Below are 12,903 nucleotides of genomic sequence, written 5' to 3'. Positions count from 1 at the left end.
CTGCCTGGGGTCTTTTGATATTTGTACAATTTGAGATACTGGATTGATGAAAATTTTTTCTTATGAATCATTTATACCTTCTCCCATGAGTACTGCTTCTAGGCTTCCTCAAGAAAGTCCTGAGCATACAACTCCTCCCCTATCTTTTTAGGAGATATCTTTATCTGGCTTACTTGCCAGTCTTCCTTACAGCCTGGAGGTTGTGACTCAAAGACACCAGAGATCTCCCTTGTGGGGCTCTGACTCCAGGATGTTCTTGGTTCATCCATCGGTCCCTGTACTTACTCGGGAACAAGATAATCAGTAAACTCAAAAAGGTAAACGAGATTTGGCGTATACTTACAAAGAATGGTGTGGGAAAACGATAAAAGAACGAAGTCCTAAGATCTCCATTCTAGAAACGCTAGCTCGTGTGGGGCCACTGCAGTGTATGGCCGAGGAGCAGGAGAACACCAGTGTTAGGCATATAAACAAGTTCTTCAAAGATATATAAACATTGTATCACGGCGGAAATTGAATAATAACTGCAGCAGCTTTAGCCTGAAGATTTTTCTTGGGTCTAATGACAATTAGCACTCTGACCATTTAAAAAAAGCTGATAATACTCTGCTTGGGACATGAAATCTGCTCAGGCTGGCTTAAAGATTTTCTGTCTAGAGCCCTTGAAACCCCAAGATTCTTAAATATTGGGTGTCTTAGTCAGGGTTTCTATCCCTGCACAAACATCATGGCCAAGAAGCAAGTTGGGGAGGAAAGGTTTATTCAGCTTACACTTCCATATCGCTGTTCATCACCAGAGGAAGTCAGGACTGGAACTCAAGCAGGTTAGGAAGCAGGAGCTGATGCAGAGGCCATGGAGGGATGTTACTTACTGGCTTGCTTCCCCTTGGCTTGCTCAGATTGCTTTCTTATAGAACCCAGGTCTACCAGCCCAGGGATGGCACCACCCACAATGGGCTGGGCCCTCCCCCCTTGATCACTAGTTGAGAAAATGCCTTACAGCTGGATCTCATGGAGGCATTTCCCCAACTGAGGCTCCTTTCTCTGTGATAACTCCAGCTTGTGTCAAGTTGACACAAAATGGGGCTGATGAGGGAGGGAAAGTGATATAAAAGATAACTCTGTTCTGTCATGTTTATCGATGATGTCTAAACGTATGACCAAGAGGAAATTAAGACATGTGTCCAGAAAATGATATGGTATATGTTTTAGAACGTGAACCTATCCCTGCTTACTGAGTTATGTATAAATGAAGAAGCTCTCTGGCTGCCAGGCAGTCAGGATACAAGATTCCTTTGACCCCTATGCCCGGTTCACTCCTCCATCACTGGCTCCTTATCTCCTCTGGGGGACTTGGCTTTTGCCAGGACTGGCCCCTGGAATTTGGGGGGCAGGGGATGGGGAGACAGAACCATAGAGATGTTAGGAATCAGTGGTTGGTTGCTAAGTGCTTGCTCAAGAGGGAAGGTCCAACAGTTTTTAATGTGATGGAATTCTGTGTGAATCATGAATTCACTATACTATAAATTTGTCAAAACCACAGACCTTCACAGCTGAAGACTGAACCTTAATGTTTGCAATTTTGATCTTTTTAAGACAAAGTCTTTCTTATATACACCCTGTGTACCTCCATTGACATTGAACATGTGATCCTCCTTCCTCTGCCTCCCAAGTTCTGGGGTTACAGGAGTATGTGACCTCTCCCCATTTTGTGTACTGTGGGGAATCAGCCCAGGGTTTGGTACATGTCAGGTAAGCAGTCAACCCACTACATCCTCAGCTCAGGGTTCACAAGAGTGTAAGGTAACTTCATCATTGCCCAAGAATATTGCCTAAAAGAAATAGCTATCTAATGTCTTATGGATAATGACACACTATTGCTTTATCAGTTAGTTTGTACTATTTTCCAGGTTATCAATACAGTAAAATTTCACATATTATAAAAGAAGATATTGAAGGTAGATAATTGTCTTATACCCTGAAATATGTTGACTGTGAATATTTCTATCAAAAATAAATACTCTATTTTATATTTTATTTATTTATTTTTTATATATATTTATTATATTATTTTAATGAACACTTATTTATCAATTCTCAGAAAGTACATAGGAATTACTCCCTTTGTTTTTGTGGGTGCTTATTTGTATGCACTATGAATGGAACTCAGAGCCTTCCCCTTGTTAAACAGTATTGTCCCACTGACCTAAATCCGAAATGCCAAGACACATGAGTCAGATGTTTACTTCTTTCTCTTGCAAAGATTGGAATTGACGGCTGCGGGAAGGAAACGTATGGAACCATAGCCTGCTATGTGGCCAACTGCAAAATCTGCAAAGTGCCTATCTCTCACAACTACGCCATCACAGAGTTCAAAGAAATGTTAAAAAAGGTGTTTATTCAAACCGGCTTGGAAGAGATCCCCACGGTTGTCATGGTTTCCAACTTACAAGAAGAACACGTATGTGCTTGACATCTTCCTTACTTGCTAAAAGTTGGCGCTGGCACCCCCTAGGAGGTTTGCACTTGTGTGTGTTTTCCCACTCACAGAGCATCTCAGCCCTTTGTACTCTCTCTGCTCCTCCAGCCCCCACCACAGGCAGTGCCACACGGCAGTTCTGAGTAGACAAACAGAAGAAGTATTTCCCGTCTTTGTCGCTTCCATCTTAATAACTGATTAGAAGGAATTACTCCTGGAAACCAACCACCTCATGTCAAAACTAGTTCTGCCCTCTGCTCCACAGATGTTTGCAGATGTGTGTATAATCTACACTGCTGGGGCAACTTGGGGCACTTGGCTTCCTCTCCTTTGTCCATCCCCATCAGAGTTTTCTATGCATGATTGTTGTTTACATGCAAGCAAACCCTTCCCCATCGCTTTGCACAAATTGTGTCCAGGGATGTTATGTGTGACGCATATTCTGACAAAATACACTTAAATGTGTTATTTAAAACCCTATCCTGCTTTTTCTCCTAATTCTGGGTCTCCAACCAATAGATAAAATTCTAAATTTTCTGCCCCTTCTGTGTTTTCTATCTTCCCCAAATCTGAACATTCTGCCTACTAATCTGCTTGAGGTTTATCAACAGCCTTTCTTTCTGGTTGCAAAAGATGCCATTTCCGCCATGCACGGGGCCTACCATCCTAATTTCACCGATGGTTTTCTGGAAAATTATCTCAGGCCAAAGGCTGAGGTGAACGTTCATGGGAGGAAAGGGAGAGAAAGAAAAAGACTTCTTTAAATTAAAGTAATACCTCCACCAGGCAATTTCTAGCCTTTCCTCTGGTCGGAAGCAGATGTGGGCATGTTAAGGTTTCTTTTAATTAAAACAAGGTCACTGCCTGGTTGGCTGCCATGTGCACAGCATCCGCTGGGTACCAAGCATCTCCCTCCCTGACATGTTTGAATTGATGGGTGGGTGGATGAAGCTTATTCTGGTGAATTTGGATTAAGATGTTATATTTTTTATATCATGAGTAGTCTTGGCTACTTTCTCTGTCTGTTTAGTATAGAATGTATGATCTATTCACTCCTGGTTAATGTATGTTTCCCTTAAGGTGCCATTTCTGGAAGAGTTGAACTACATTATCAATGCAGGGAAGATTTCTAACATGTTTGAAAATGAGGAGCTAGATTCTATCGTTATGAGAGTCAGAACGTTTGCTGAGCAGTCTAGTTGCATAGATGATAGAAAATATTTACTCTCCTTATTCCAAAAGGTACTGTTTTATGTCCTGATTTTATCAAGTTGTCCTGGTAAATTTAAAGCAAACCATATTTCTAGTTCTGTACATGATCTTCAAGCCATATATAGTTCCTTTAGTTCATCAAATGAGTCTTAAAAGAGCATCCATTTTTAAATCCCAGTTGATAGAGAGCAAACAATGTAAGTCGATGCTCGGAAGCCCTGCAGCCTTTCCGGTTTCCAGTCGTACCATACTTCCGTGGCAAACAGTTACTCGATACCCAGAGATGTCAGTGATTTCTACCTGTTGGACTCTGAGCCAACGGAAGTGTGCTGACTGCTGAGGCCATTCCAGCTCTGTGGATTGTTCTAAAGTGGCTCATGGGAACAGGAGAAAAGGGATCTGTGTCCTTTGGCCAGTCCTGCCAAAAAACTTGGCTACAGCTGTTAAGAGCAAGAGGAGATAACAGGCAAATCCCAACACGGTCTAGTATCCGTGCTCTCGTACCAGGACATTTGATGGCACGTGGCACAAAGGAACTTGCCCAGCATGCCAAGTGGCATGCTGCCAAATGTGGTTTTGAATGAAATTAATAGTTATCTTAATCATAGAGAGAGAGAGAACTGGTGGTTAGCCTGAGACCTACACATTAGCTCACATTGCCTTGTCATAACCCGATAACTGCTTTCATACTTTGAGTTTCTGTAAGTTACTAAAGGCATGTCACCCCAGAGAAAGTTAAACAGTAGATTCATCACTATCTGGCACAAGCACCCCCCTTCATAAGAGTTGGTGCTGGGCCCACCATCTGAACATAGCGGGCACAGTTAAATGGGGCTCTATGGGTCCCTGCTCCCCTGGAAGAGCCCTCGGCAGCACAGTCAGCTAGTCTCTTAAGAGTTTATCCATCTAGGAAATAGCTGAGACAAGTTTTAAATGGAATTTCAATATAGTATCTTTTTCAATCCAGGGGATTACACTTTAACAGCATGTATGTTCCTCGCTTTCAGAGAGTATCTAAAAATCTGCACGTTTGTATGATGTGTACGACCGGACCTAACTTCCGCCATAACTGCCGAGTTTACCCCTCTATGATCAGCTCCTGTACCATCGACTGGTTCCAGGGGTGGCCCGATGAGGCCCTCCTTGTTGTGGCCAACTCCTACCTAGAAGAAAAGCTGAAAGTAGAGGACAAAGAGGTAAGCAGCTAAAGGGAGTGAAGATTTGTGGCTTATGCTTACACATAGCCGAACCGTGCCAGAGCAGCAGTGGCCGGGGCGGGGGAGGGGAGGCAGTTTGGGGGGGCAGTCAGGGTGGGGTGGGGGGAATAGGGCAGAGGTGTCTCTGGGCTGGGCTGTGTGATGCTTGATTTTTGTCCTAACTCTTTATAAGCTTCATGTTTGTTCTGCCTCCTACCCCACCTTGCTCGAGACTGCCTGGGTTGTATACACTGCCTAGATCACCTCTGTTACCTAGGTCGCCCCTGTTACCATTTTGCACAGTAGCTCCTTTCGTGAGAATTCTGAAATCTTCTGACTATTTCTCTTTAAAATTTTTCTTGGCAACTGGTGCTGGTGAGACGGCTCAGTGGTTAAGAGCACTGGCTGCTCTTGTAGAGTGCCTGGGTTTGAGTCTCGGCACCCACACAGATGCTCATAACCATCTGTAACTCCAGTTCCAGAGAGTCTTCTTCTGGCTTCCGTGGACACTGCACACACACACACATAGACCAAACACAGGTAGGCAAAACACCCATACACATTTTTTAAAAAAGTAATTTTCCAGGCAATGATGGCACATAACTTTAATCCCAGAACTCAGTGAAAGACCCCCGCAGAGGGGAGACCCTCACTCAAGTCTCAGGATGACGAGAACCCCCAGGAACTCACGAGAGACCATCCTTGCTGCAATCATACGAGGTTTATTGATAGGAATTTTGACAGGAACCATCACGCTGGGGCCTCTATCCCATACAGGGGTAGAGGAACTCGACCCCAAGTAGCTGGGAGAAGGCGTATTTAACGGAGAAAATCACAGCCCAAAGGGGATTGGGAGGGCGTCATTGGAAAATACCAAAAATACCAGTGAAGAATCACAAGGGAGATACCTGGTTTAACAAGATTGTTTGCAAGTTTTAATTTAAATTTTTTATGGTCAGCCAGTTCCTGAGATAGAAGAATAGAATTGCTGAACTGTTGCTGAACTGGCTAACCTACATTTTTGGCTCTATTCCACCTGCTAGGGGTCTTTTACTTTACCTGTTAGGAAGTCAGGAGTTATCCTGGTCTTTCACTCGGGAGGCAAAGGCAGGTGGATCTCTGAGTTTGAGGCCAGCCTGGTCTACAGAGGGAGTCCCAGGACAGCCAGGGCTACACAGAAACACCCTGCCTCAAAAAACAAAAACAAAATTTCTTGACAATTTCACACACACACACACACACACACACACACACACACACACACACACACACACACGGCATACTGATGGCTTCCAGTTACTGCCCTCTTTTCCTCCTCCCACCTTGAACTACTCCCCTCTTCTCTACCAACCTCTTTCTCATTCTCCTGTCTGTATCTTATGAGCATGGTATGTGGTGTCTTCAGCAGTGGGTCTTAGCCTTGAGTTCTTGTGGGCAACCAAGAGGGCTGCCAAAGCCTGCATTGTTAAGAGGCCTTTAGGAGTCCCCTAAGAACTCCCTTTGCACAACAGACCCTTTGATAAGAAGTCTGCTGCCTTCCATGTATTTCATTTGGTGATCTTAATAATTAAACATGTTCTTTGACAATGTCATAGAGAGAGTAGGTATAAAATGTGTACCGACTTCTCTCCTCCTCGCCTCACACCCTGTCTGTTCTAAGGGCATTAAATGAAAGACACCATAAGGCTTAGCTGACTGAAAGGGGTTAAAGATGTTGACAGGGTGGGGGGAGGGGTTGTAAAAGCCTAAAGACCAGAAACAACAATGCAGGCCTTTGAAAGGTTGTATCTTTATAGGCCAAGCATTCAAGGAATTCAGACAGAGAAGGCATGGCAGGGACCAAATTGTCCTGCAATTGTTAAAAGTGACCAGAAGCCAGCAGGGCTTGGTGTCTAGAGGCTGGCTCCATTCTAAGCTCAGTAAGGTTTTTTCTACTCTGGCCCAGGGAATCTGGAACCTTTACTAGGCTCAAACTTGCTAGAGTGCCATGCTTTTATTAATCACTGTCAGAAAGATAAAGAAGCTAATGTCCCAAGGGCTCTGTGGGCTAGTTTCATGTCAACTTGACACAAGCTAGCTTTATCTAAAAGGAAGAAACACCAATTGAGAAAATGCCTTCATAAGATCCAGCTGTAGAAAAGCCTGCAGAGCATTTTCTTAATTAGTGATTGATGGGGGAGGGTCCAGCCCCAGCCTTTGTGGGTGGTGCCACCCCTGGGCTGATGATCCTGGCTTCTCTAAGAAAACAAACTAAGCAAACCAGTAAGCAGCACCTCTCCATGGCCTCTGCCTCCGTTCCTGCCTCCAGGTTCCTGCCCTATTTTGAGTTCCTGCCTGCCTTCCTTCACTGAGGAACAGTGCTGCGGAGATGTAAGCTAGGTAAACTCTATCCTCCCTAAGCTGCTTCCTTTGGTCATGGTATTTGTTGTAGCAATAGGGGCCTTGACTGGGACAGGCTCTGAGTGTTATGCTGGATCCCTAAGTCCGTGGGTGGCTCTAGCAAGAATGAGCACACAGACAGAAAAATGAATCTGGGATGTCGTCAGTCACTCACAGTCGCCTCCTCTCCCTCAGCTTCTTCCATCTTTAAAACTCTCATGATGATGGTGCCTGCTCAGGACAGGCCTCGATAATGCTGCATCTCAGAAAAGCTGGAGTATCTCCGGTAACTTCTCATTCTTCTCTCTGTTCTCTTGTGATTCTTGTACAGAATAAAATCAGACTGTTTGCCCCAACGTGTGTTGGAATCCACAAAAGTATGAAAGAGTTGAGCATAAAATACTTTGAAGAAACTGGGAGACACTATTACATCACTCCCAGTTGCTACTTTAAGTTCTTAGAGACATTTACCTACAGTCTGAGGATAAGACAAGAAGAGATGCAGACAAAGAGGTAAGGCTTTGACTGAAACAGAAACATGTGTTTTTACATCAGTGTTTCTGTGCCTATAAAATGTTATCTACAAAAGATAGACATAAATGCAAATAATGAATTCAAATCTACCTTTCTTGTAGGGGCCTTGGGGCCAACAACTACAGTGGGTCATAAGGAGACAGTCCCCACCTCCCCTGCATGCATCCAGAGGCCACCCCACCACGGGAAGACTGACAGATCTATCAGTTCTTGTTAGGCTGTTTCTCACCGATATAGACAGTGGAGGCAAGGGGACGGCCAGAGGTGCCATTCCCCGTGGCTTTGGGGATAACACCAAAAGACAGTGGCCAGATGACAGCACCACAGATGGCGGAGAACATGTGCCACACCACCTCAAAGCACAGTATGGGTCACAGCTCTGGCTGAGAAAATGGGGAGAAAACACAAGGCAGGCAGCCTCAGGCATAATTAGATCTGTTGTTGATGATGATGTTGTTGTTAGAGTATCTTTTACTTATTCTTTGACAATTTCATGCATAAATACAATGTGTCCTGATCACACCCATCCCAACACTCCACCTCCCTCTCCCTCCCACCTCCCTCCCCACATCTCCCCATAGATTTGCATGGCCTCTTTTTCTTTCTTCTTCCGAATCCACTTAGCCCTGCTTGCTGAGATGTTGAGTAGATCTCGTTGATGTGGGCTCATCCAGGTAATCCTAGCTGCAGCAGAGCCTGGGGGCCATGCCATGTCACGTCTGGAGGACAGCCTTCCACAATGCTTCTCCCCAGGCTCCAACTCGTACATGTTTTCCTTCATCTTTGTAACTCTTTTTATGGTGCCAGGGACTCTGAGTGTGCTAGGCAAGCCCTCTGCCACTAACTGACTCCCACTCCCCTCATACATAATCAGAACCCAGGAGACAATGAGAATTATCTTGTGACAACCCCCCTGGAGAGAAAGTACATGATAGGAATCCTTGTAGCCATCCTCCTCACAAATACCTGGAATTTCTTACATGCCAAGAGATCAAGAGAGCTAGCTCCTTCTGAGGGCCAGAACCACTGCAGGTGAGCCATAAATAGAAGAGCTTTGGGCACCACAGGACAGATACTCTACTATGAGCCCATCACAGGCACGACACCCAGCTAACAAGTCCTTAAAATAAAAATAATAGTGATGATAATAATAATAATAATAATAAATTTTAAAAGCCACTTTGTCAGGTACCTTAGAACAGAATCTATTTGGGTTGTCTTATAATATGTTGACTGAGAGTAGCAAGTATCTGTAGTGATGTCTCCCACTGAGGAGCTCTCTCAGCCCAGCGTTTCTAGACATGCTGGCGTTATGCATACTCTGTCCCAGCTGGGCAGAGGGAATTATGGGTAGTCTGTATGATGAGCACATCCTGACCTGGCGTTTGCATAAGAAGTGAGTGTAGCCTTGATCACACTCCACTAACACATTTTCAGGGTCGGAGTTCACTGCGTTTTGTTAACAACATCAAGTGGGCAGGAAAGACTGTACCATATAAATGCAGAGCAGTTGGGACAGCTGGAACACAGGCCAAAGAAGCCACACGGTGTTCAGAAGTAAATCTGGCTCTCCTGCTCCAGTGGAGGTGTCTGTCTGCCGGAAAGTTTCTGTGAGATTAACACTTCTATTGTTCAAAAGTTAAATGGAGGATGGGTAAATTGTCCAACTTCCCTCCAGACCAGGGTCAAAAGAGATTACCTTCTGCTCCTACATCTGGGATCTGTGGCATCTCCTTTCCTTCTGAAACACTGTTGCCATCCACTTAGGGCTGTGCACCTGCTTATGCCCAAAGTGAGTCCATCTTCTCACCGTATCCTGACCCTTGAGAAAATTCTACCCGGCTCCTAGTTCTCTTTTTGACATGAATTTTCTCAAGTGCTATATATATATATATATATATATATATATATATATATATATTAGTTGTTAGGGACGTCTGATTTTCCTACTTTAGACTCCTACTATGTGGTGGGTTATGCGTCAGTTGACTTTCAAATCCTGAATTTGTCTTAAATCCCTAAAGAATAAATGCAGCTTGATTGTGTTGTGTAATTTTTATATGGTATTAGATTACATTTTCTTCATACAGGGTGTGCACCCCAGTCTGACATCTAGTACTTAGAATGCTGATATGGAGAGCTCAGAGTTTGAGATTTTGGAGATTTCAGATTAGGGATGCTCAGCCCGGATAGTCCACATCTGAACACTCCTGATATTGAGCATCTCAGACATGAGGAGGTCAGCCTACCCTGTGTTTCCCCTTCAGGAACCGCTTCTACATGGGACTTTCCAAGATTCTGGAAGCAACTATTCTAGTCACAGAAATGCAGGAAGAACTTCTGATTATTGGTCCTCAAATAGAACAAAAAGCAAAGGTATTTTTAGTCTTACATCTCTGCTGAAGGTTTTATAGTCCGACACAGAACCGTGTTCAAAAGCAGAGGCTCTGCTACCAGACAAAGATGAAGTCTAACTTCAGCTTTACCACAGCCTGGCTGTGTGGCTTTGAAAAAAACCACATTTTAACAATTAAATTGATCCTAATGTGTAACTGTCTTAAATACGCACTACTGCCGTGACAAAATCCCATAAGGAAAAGCAGCTTGGGGAGAAAAGGGTTCATTTCAGCTCCCAGACTGTAGTCCATCCTCGAAAGAAGTTGGACAGGAACTTGAGGCAAGAGCCAAAACAGAAGCCATGGAGGAACACTGCTTTCCGGCTTGCTCCTCATGGCTTGCTCAATATAACCAAAGACCACCGGTCCACCATTGACAGTGCCCACAATGGACTGGGCCTTCTCATTCAGACTTGCTTCCAGACCAGTCCTATGGAAGCATTTTCTCAATTAAGATTTTTTTCTTCCCAACTGACCCTAGCTCCTATCAAGTTGACATAAAAAACAGTCAATACCATAACTAACTATAGAAACCTACAGAAAAAAAAAAAGAAGAAGAAGAGTCTTTAGGTAATTAGTTAAGTCTGTCATAAATCTGCTATGGTGATTTGTAGGTTATTAATTATGTTAAAAGCCATTGCTTGTCGTGTGTGTGTGTGTGTGTGTGTGTGTGTGTGTGTGTGTTTTGCTAGAGATTAAAATGCCCAACCACAAGCAAGTACACTGAGGCCTATCCTCAGCTCTTGTCATCTTTCTATACATACATTCCTCCCGTGGGACGCCAGTGACACCTATGTGAGAACCTTTACATAAGGTTATTTTCATCTGTATGGGTGAACTGACCACATGTATACATGTGTGCCTAGTGCCTGTACAGGTCAGAATCCCCTGCAACTGGAGTTACTGATGGTGAGCTACCATGTAGGTTCTGGGAATCGAACCTGCTTCCTCTGAAAGAGCATCCAGTGCCCCAAACCACAGAGCCACCTCCCTAGCCTCTTGTCATATTTCTCGATGTGTAGGAAATCATCTTTATGGCAGCCATCCTGATCACTCTGTTACATATCATCCAGGCTAAATTTCTATAAATTGCATAGTTATTAAATTTTGATTTCTGCTCTTAAAATTCTGTGTCAAAATCCATTCTAAGCAGAGCCGTTTGATTTATTAGGAAAAAGAAATCCTGATGGAGAAGCTGCGGAAAGATTCACAAGTAGTTGAAAAGGTTCAGGTGCTTGTGAAACAGGATGAGGAAATTGTGGCTGAGCAAGTCAAAATTGTAGAAGACTATGCTCAGGTGAGCTGAAGTTCAGTGACTCCAAACTGCCTGGGGTGGGGGTCGGGGGGTGTGAGTAACCACAGGAAAAGGCATGGCCCACGGAAAGCTATGAAGGGAAAATAAGGAACACAGCTATGACCAGCCCCTGTCCCAGGAGGTTTGCAGGCTGCATTAGAACTTGACTTGTGTCTGGGAGCAGCATTCACTAGGAGCCAAACAGCTCTTGGGGACAACTGTTCAATGTGTGCCACTTCCAATATTTATTTTGAAAACCCCTCTGTTCACTTGTGGCCCTCTTAGTTACAATCCTAGCATGCTATGCTAGACTAAGTTTGCTCAACTCCAGTCTGCTTGCCAGCCAATCCTTCTTGAAGAAGCAACCATTGAAATACGTTGATTTATTTACCTGCGATACCCACAAGCCGTCTAACCTGCCAAGGCATAAGTCAGTCCTGGCAATGAAGTGAATGTGAGTGCAGATTCAGGTTGTTCTCTGGTTACTTAAAAATGTTCCTTTTTCTTTCTTTTTCGGACGGCGCCTCACTATGTGGGTCCTGCTAGCATAGAACTTGGCATAAAGAACAAACTGGCCTTGAACTCATAGATCCACCTGCCTCTGCCTCTTTAGGGTTGGAATTAAAATGGTGTGCCCCCACACCTGGCTTGGCTGTCTTCTTAACAGAACTCATGAGTCTCTGTCGTTGTTGTCGTTGTCATCTGAGAGATGGTCTCACTGTGTAGCCCTAGCTAGCCTGAATCTTGTTATGTAGACCAGGCTGGTCTCAAACTCATGAGATCAGCCAGACTTTGCCTTCCAAGTGCTAGGACTGATGGAGCCAGCCACCGTGTTCAGCCGTTTATCAACATCACCACTCCCACCGCTAACCGCACTAAGAGGACGACTCCTCAAAGGGCATCCCTCACACTATGTTTGACAAGGCAGTTACTTGGTGTCTCTGCTTTCCATGCATGGATGGGAATCACCAGGGATTGGCTAACACATTGCATTTCATTTATAAAACACTGCCCACAACAGAAGCTTGTATGCATGTGGCTAACTCACACTATAAAAATTTCCCATCAGCCTTCCAACTTTAGATCTGCAAATGTATGTGTTCATGTATAATTGGGATTGTGCCTTCATTGCAGAAAACTGCCAATGAGCTAAAAAGTGTGCTGCCTTCTTTAGACAAGGCAATTGTGGCCCTGAATGCCCTGGATAAAAGTGATATTTCTGAATTAAGGTGAGTAATTTTCTGTCTCTTTTGCATTAAAAGTCCTCTCAGTAGAATGTGTGGTAAAATCTGCATTCCAATTTCATATGAGTTGATTTATGCCCATTTAGATCCTGTAAATTATATTATTCAAGATGTTTATTGTATTTCATTCATGGTATTAACTGCAAGTTATTGGTTTTATGGCATGCCA

At 44.0% G+C, this 12,903-nt stretch overlaps 1 protein-coding gene across 1 annotated transcript in view; it reads left to right on the top strand.

Annotated features, from left to right (window-relative positions):
* Positions 1-12,903, top strand: part of DNAH14 (dynein axonemal heavy chain 14) — a gene marked incomplete at both ends in the record, with an annotated part of 218,518 nt that overhangs the window by 141,145 nt on the left and 64,470 nt on the right. Inside the window, 7 exons of the mRNA XM_080925129.1 lie at positions 2,264-2,461; positions 3,560-3,721; positions 4,699-4,887; positions 7,598-7,779; positions 10,068-10,176; positions 11,368-11,493; positions 12,625-12,719. Of these exons, the coding sequence (XP_080781255.1) occupies positions 2,264-2,461; positions 3,560-3,721; positions 4,699-4,887; positions 7,598-7,779; positions 10,068-10,176; positions 11,368-11,493; positions 12,625-12,719 (1,061 nt within the window). The remainder of the gene's footprint in view (positions 1-2,263; positions 2,462-3,559; positions 3,722-4,698; positions 4,888-7,597; positions 7,780-10,067; positions 10,177-11,367; positions 11,494-12,624; positions 12,720-12,903) is intronic.

The sequence above is a fragment of the Micromys minutus genome, assembly GCF_963924665.1.
Source record: "Micromys minutus genome assembly, chromosome: 1".
NCBI lineage: Eukaryota > Metazoa > Chordata > Mammalia > Rodentia > Muridae > Micromys > Micromys minutus.
This window is presented reverse-complemented; position numbering and strand designations above follow the sequence as displayed.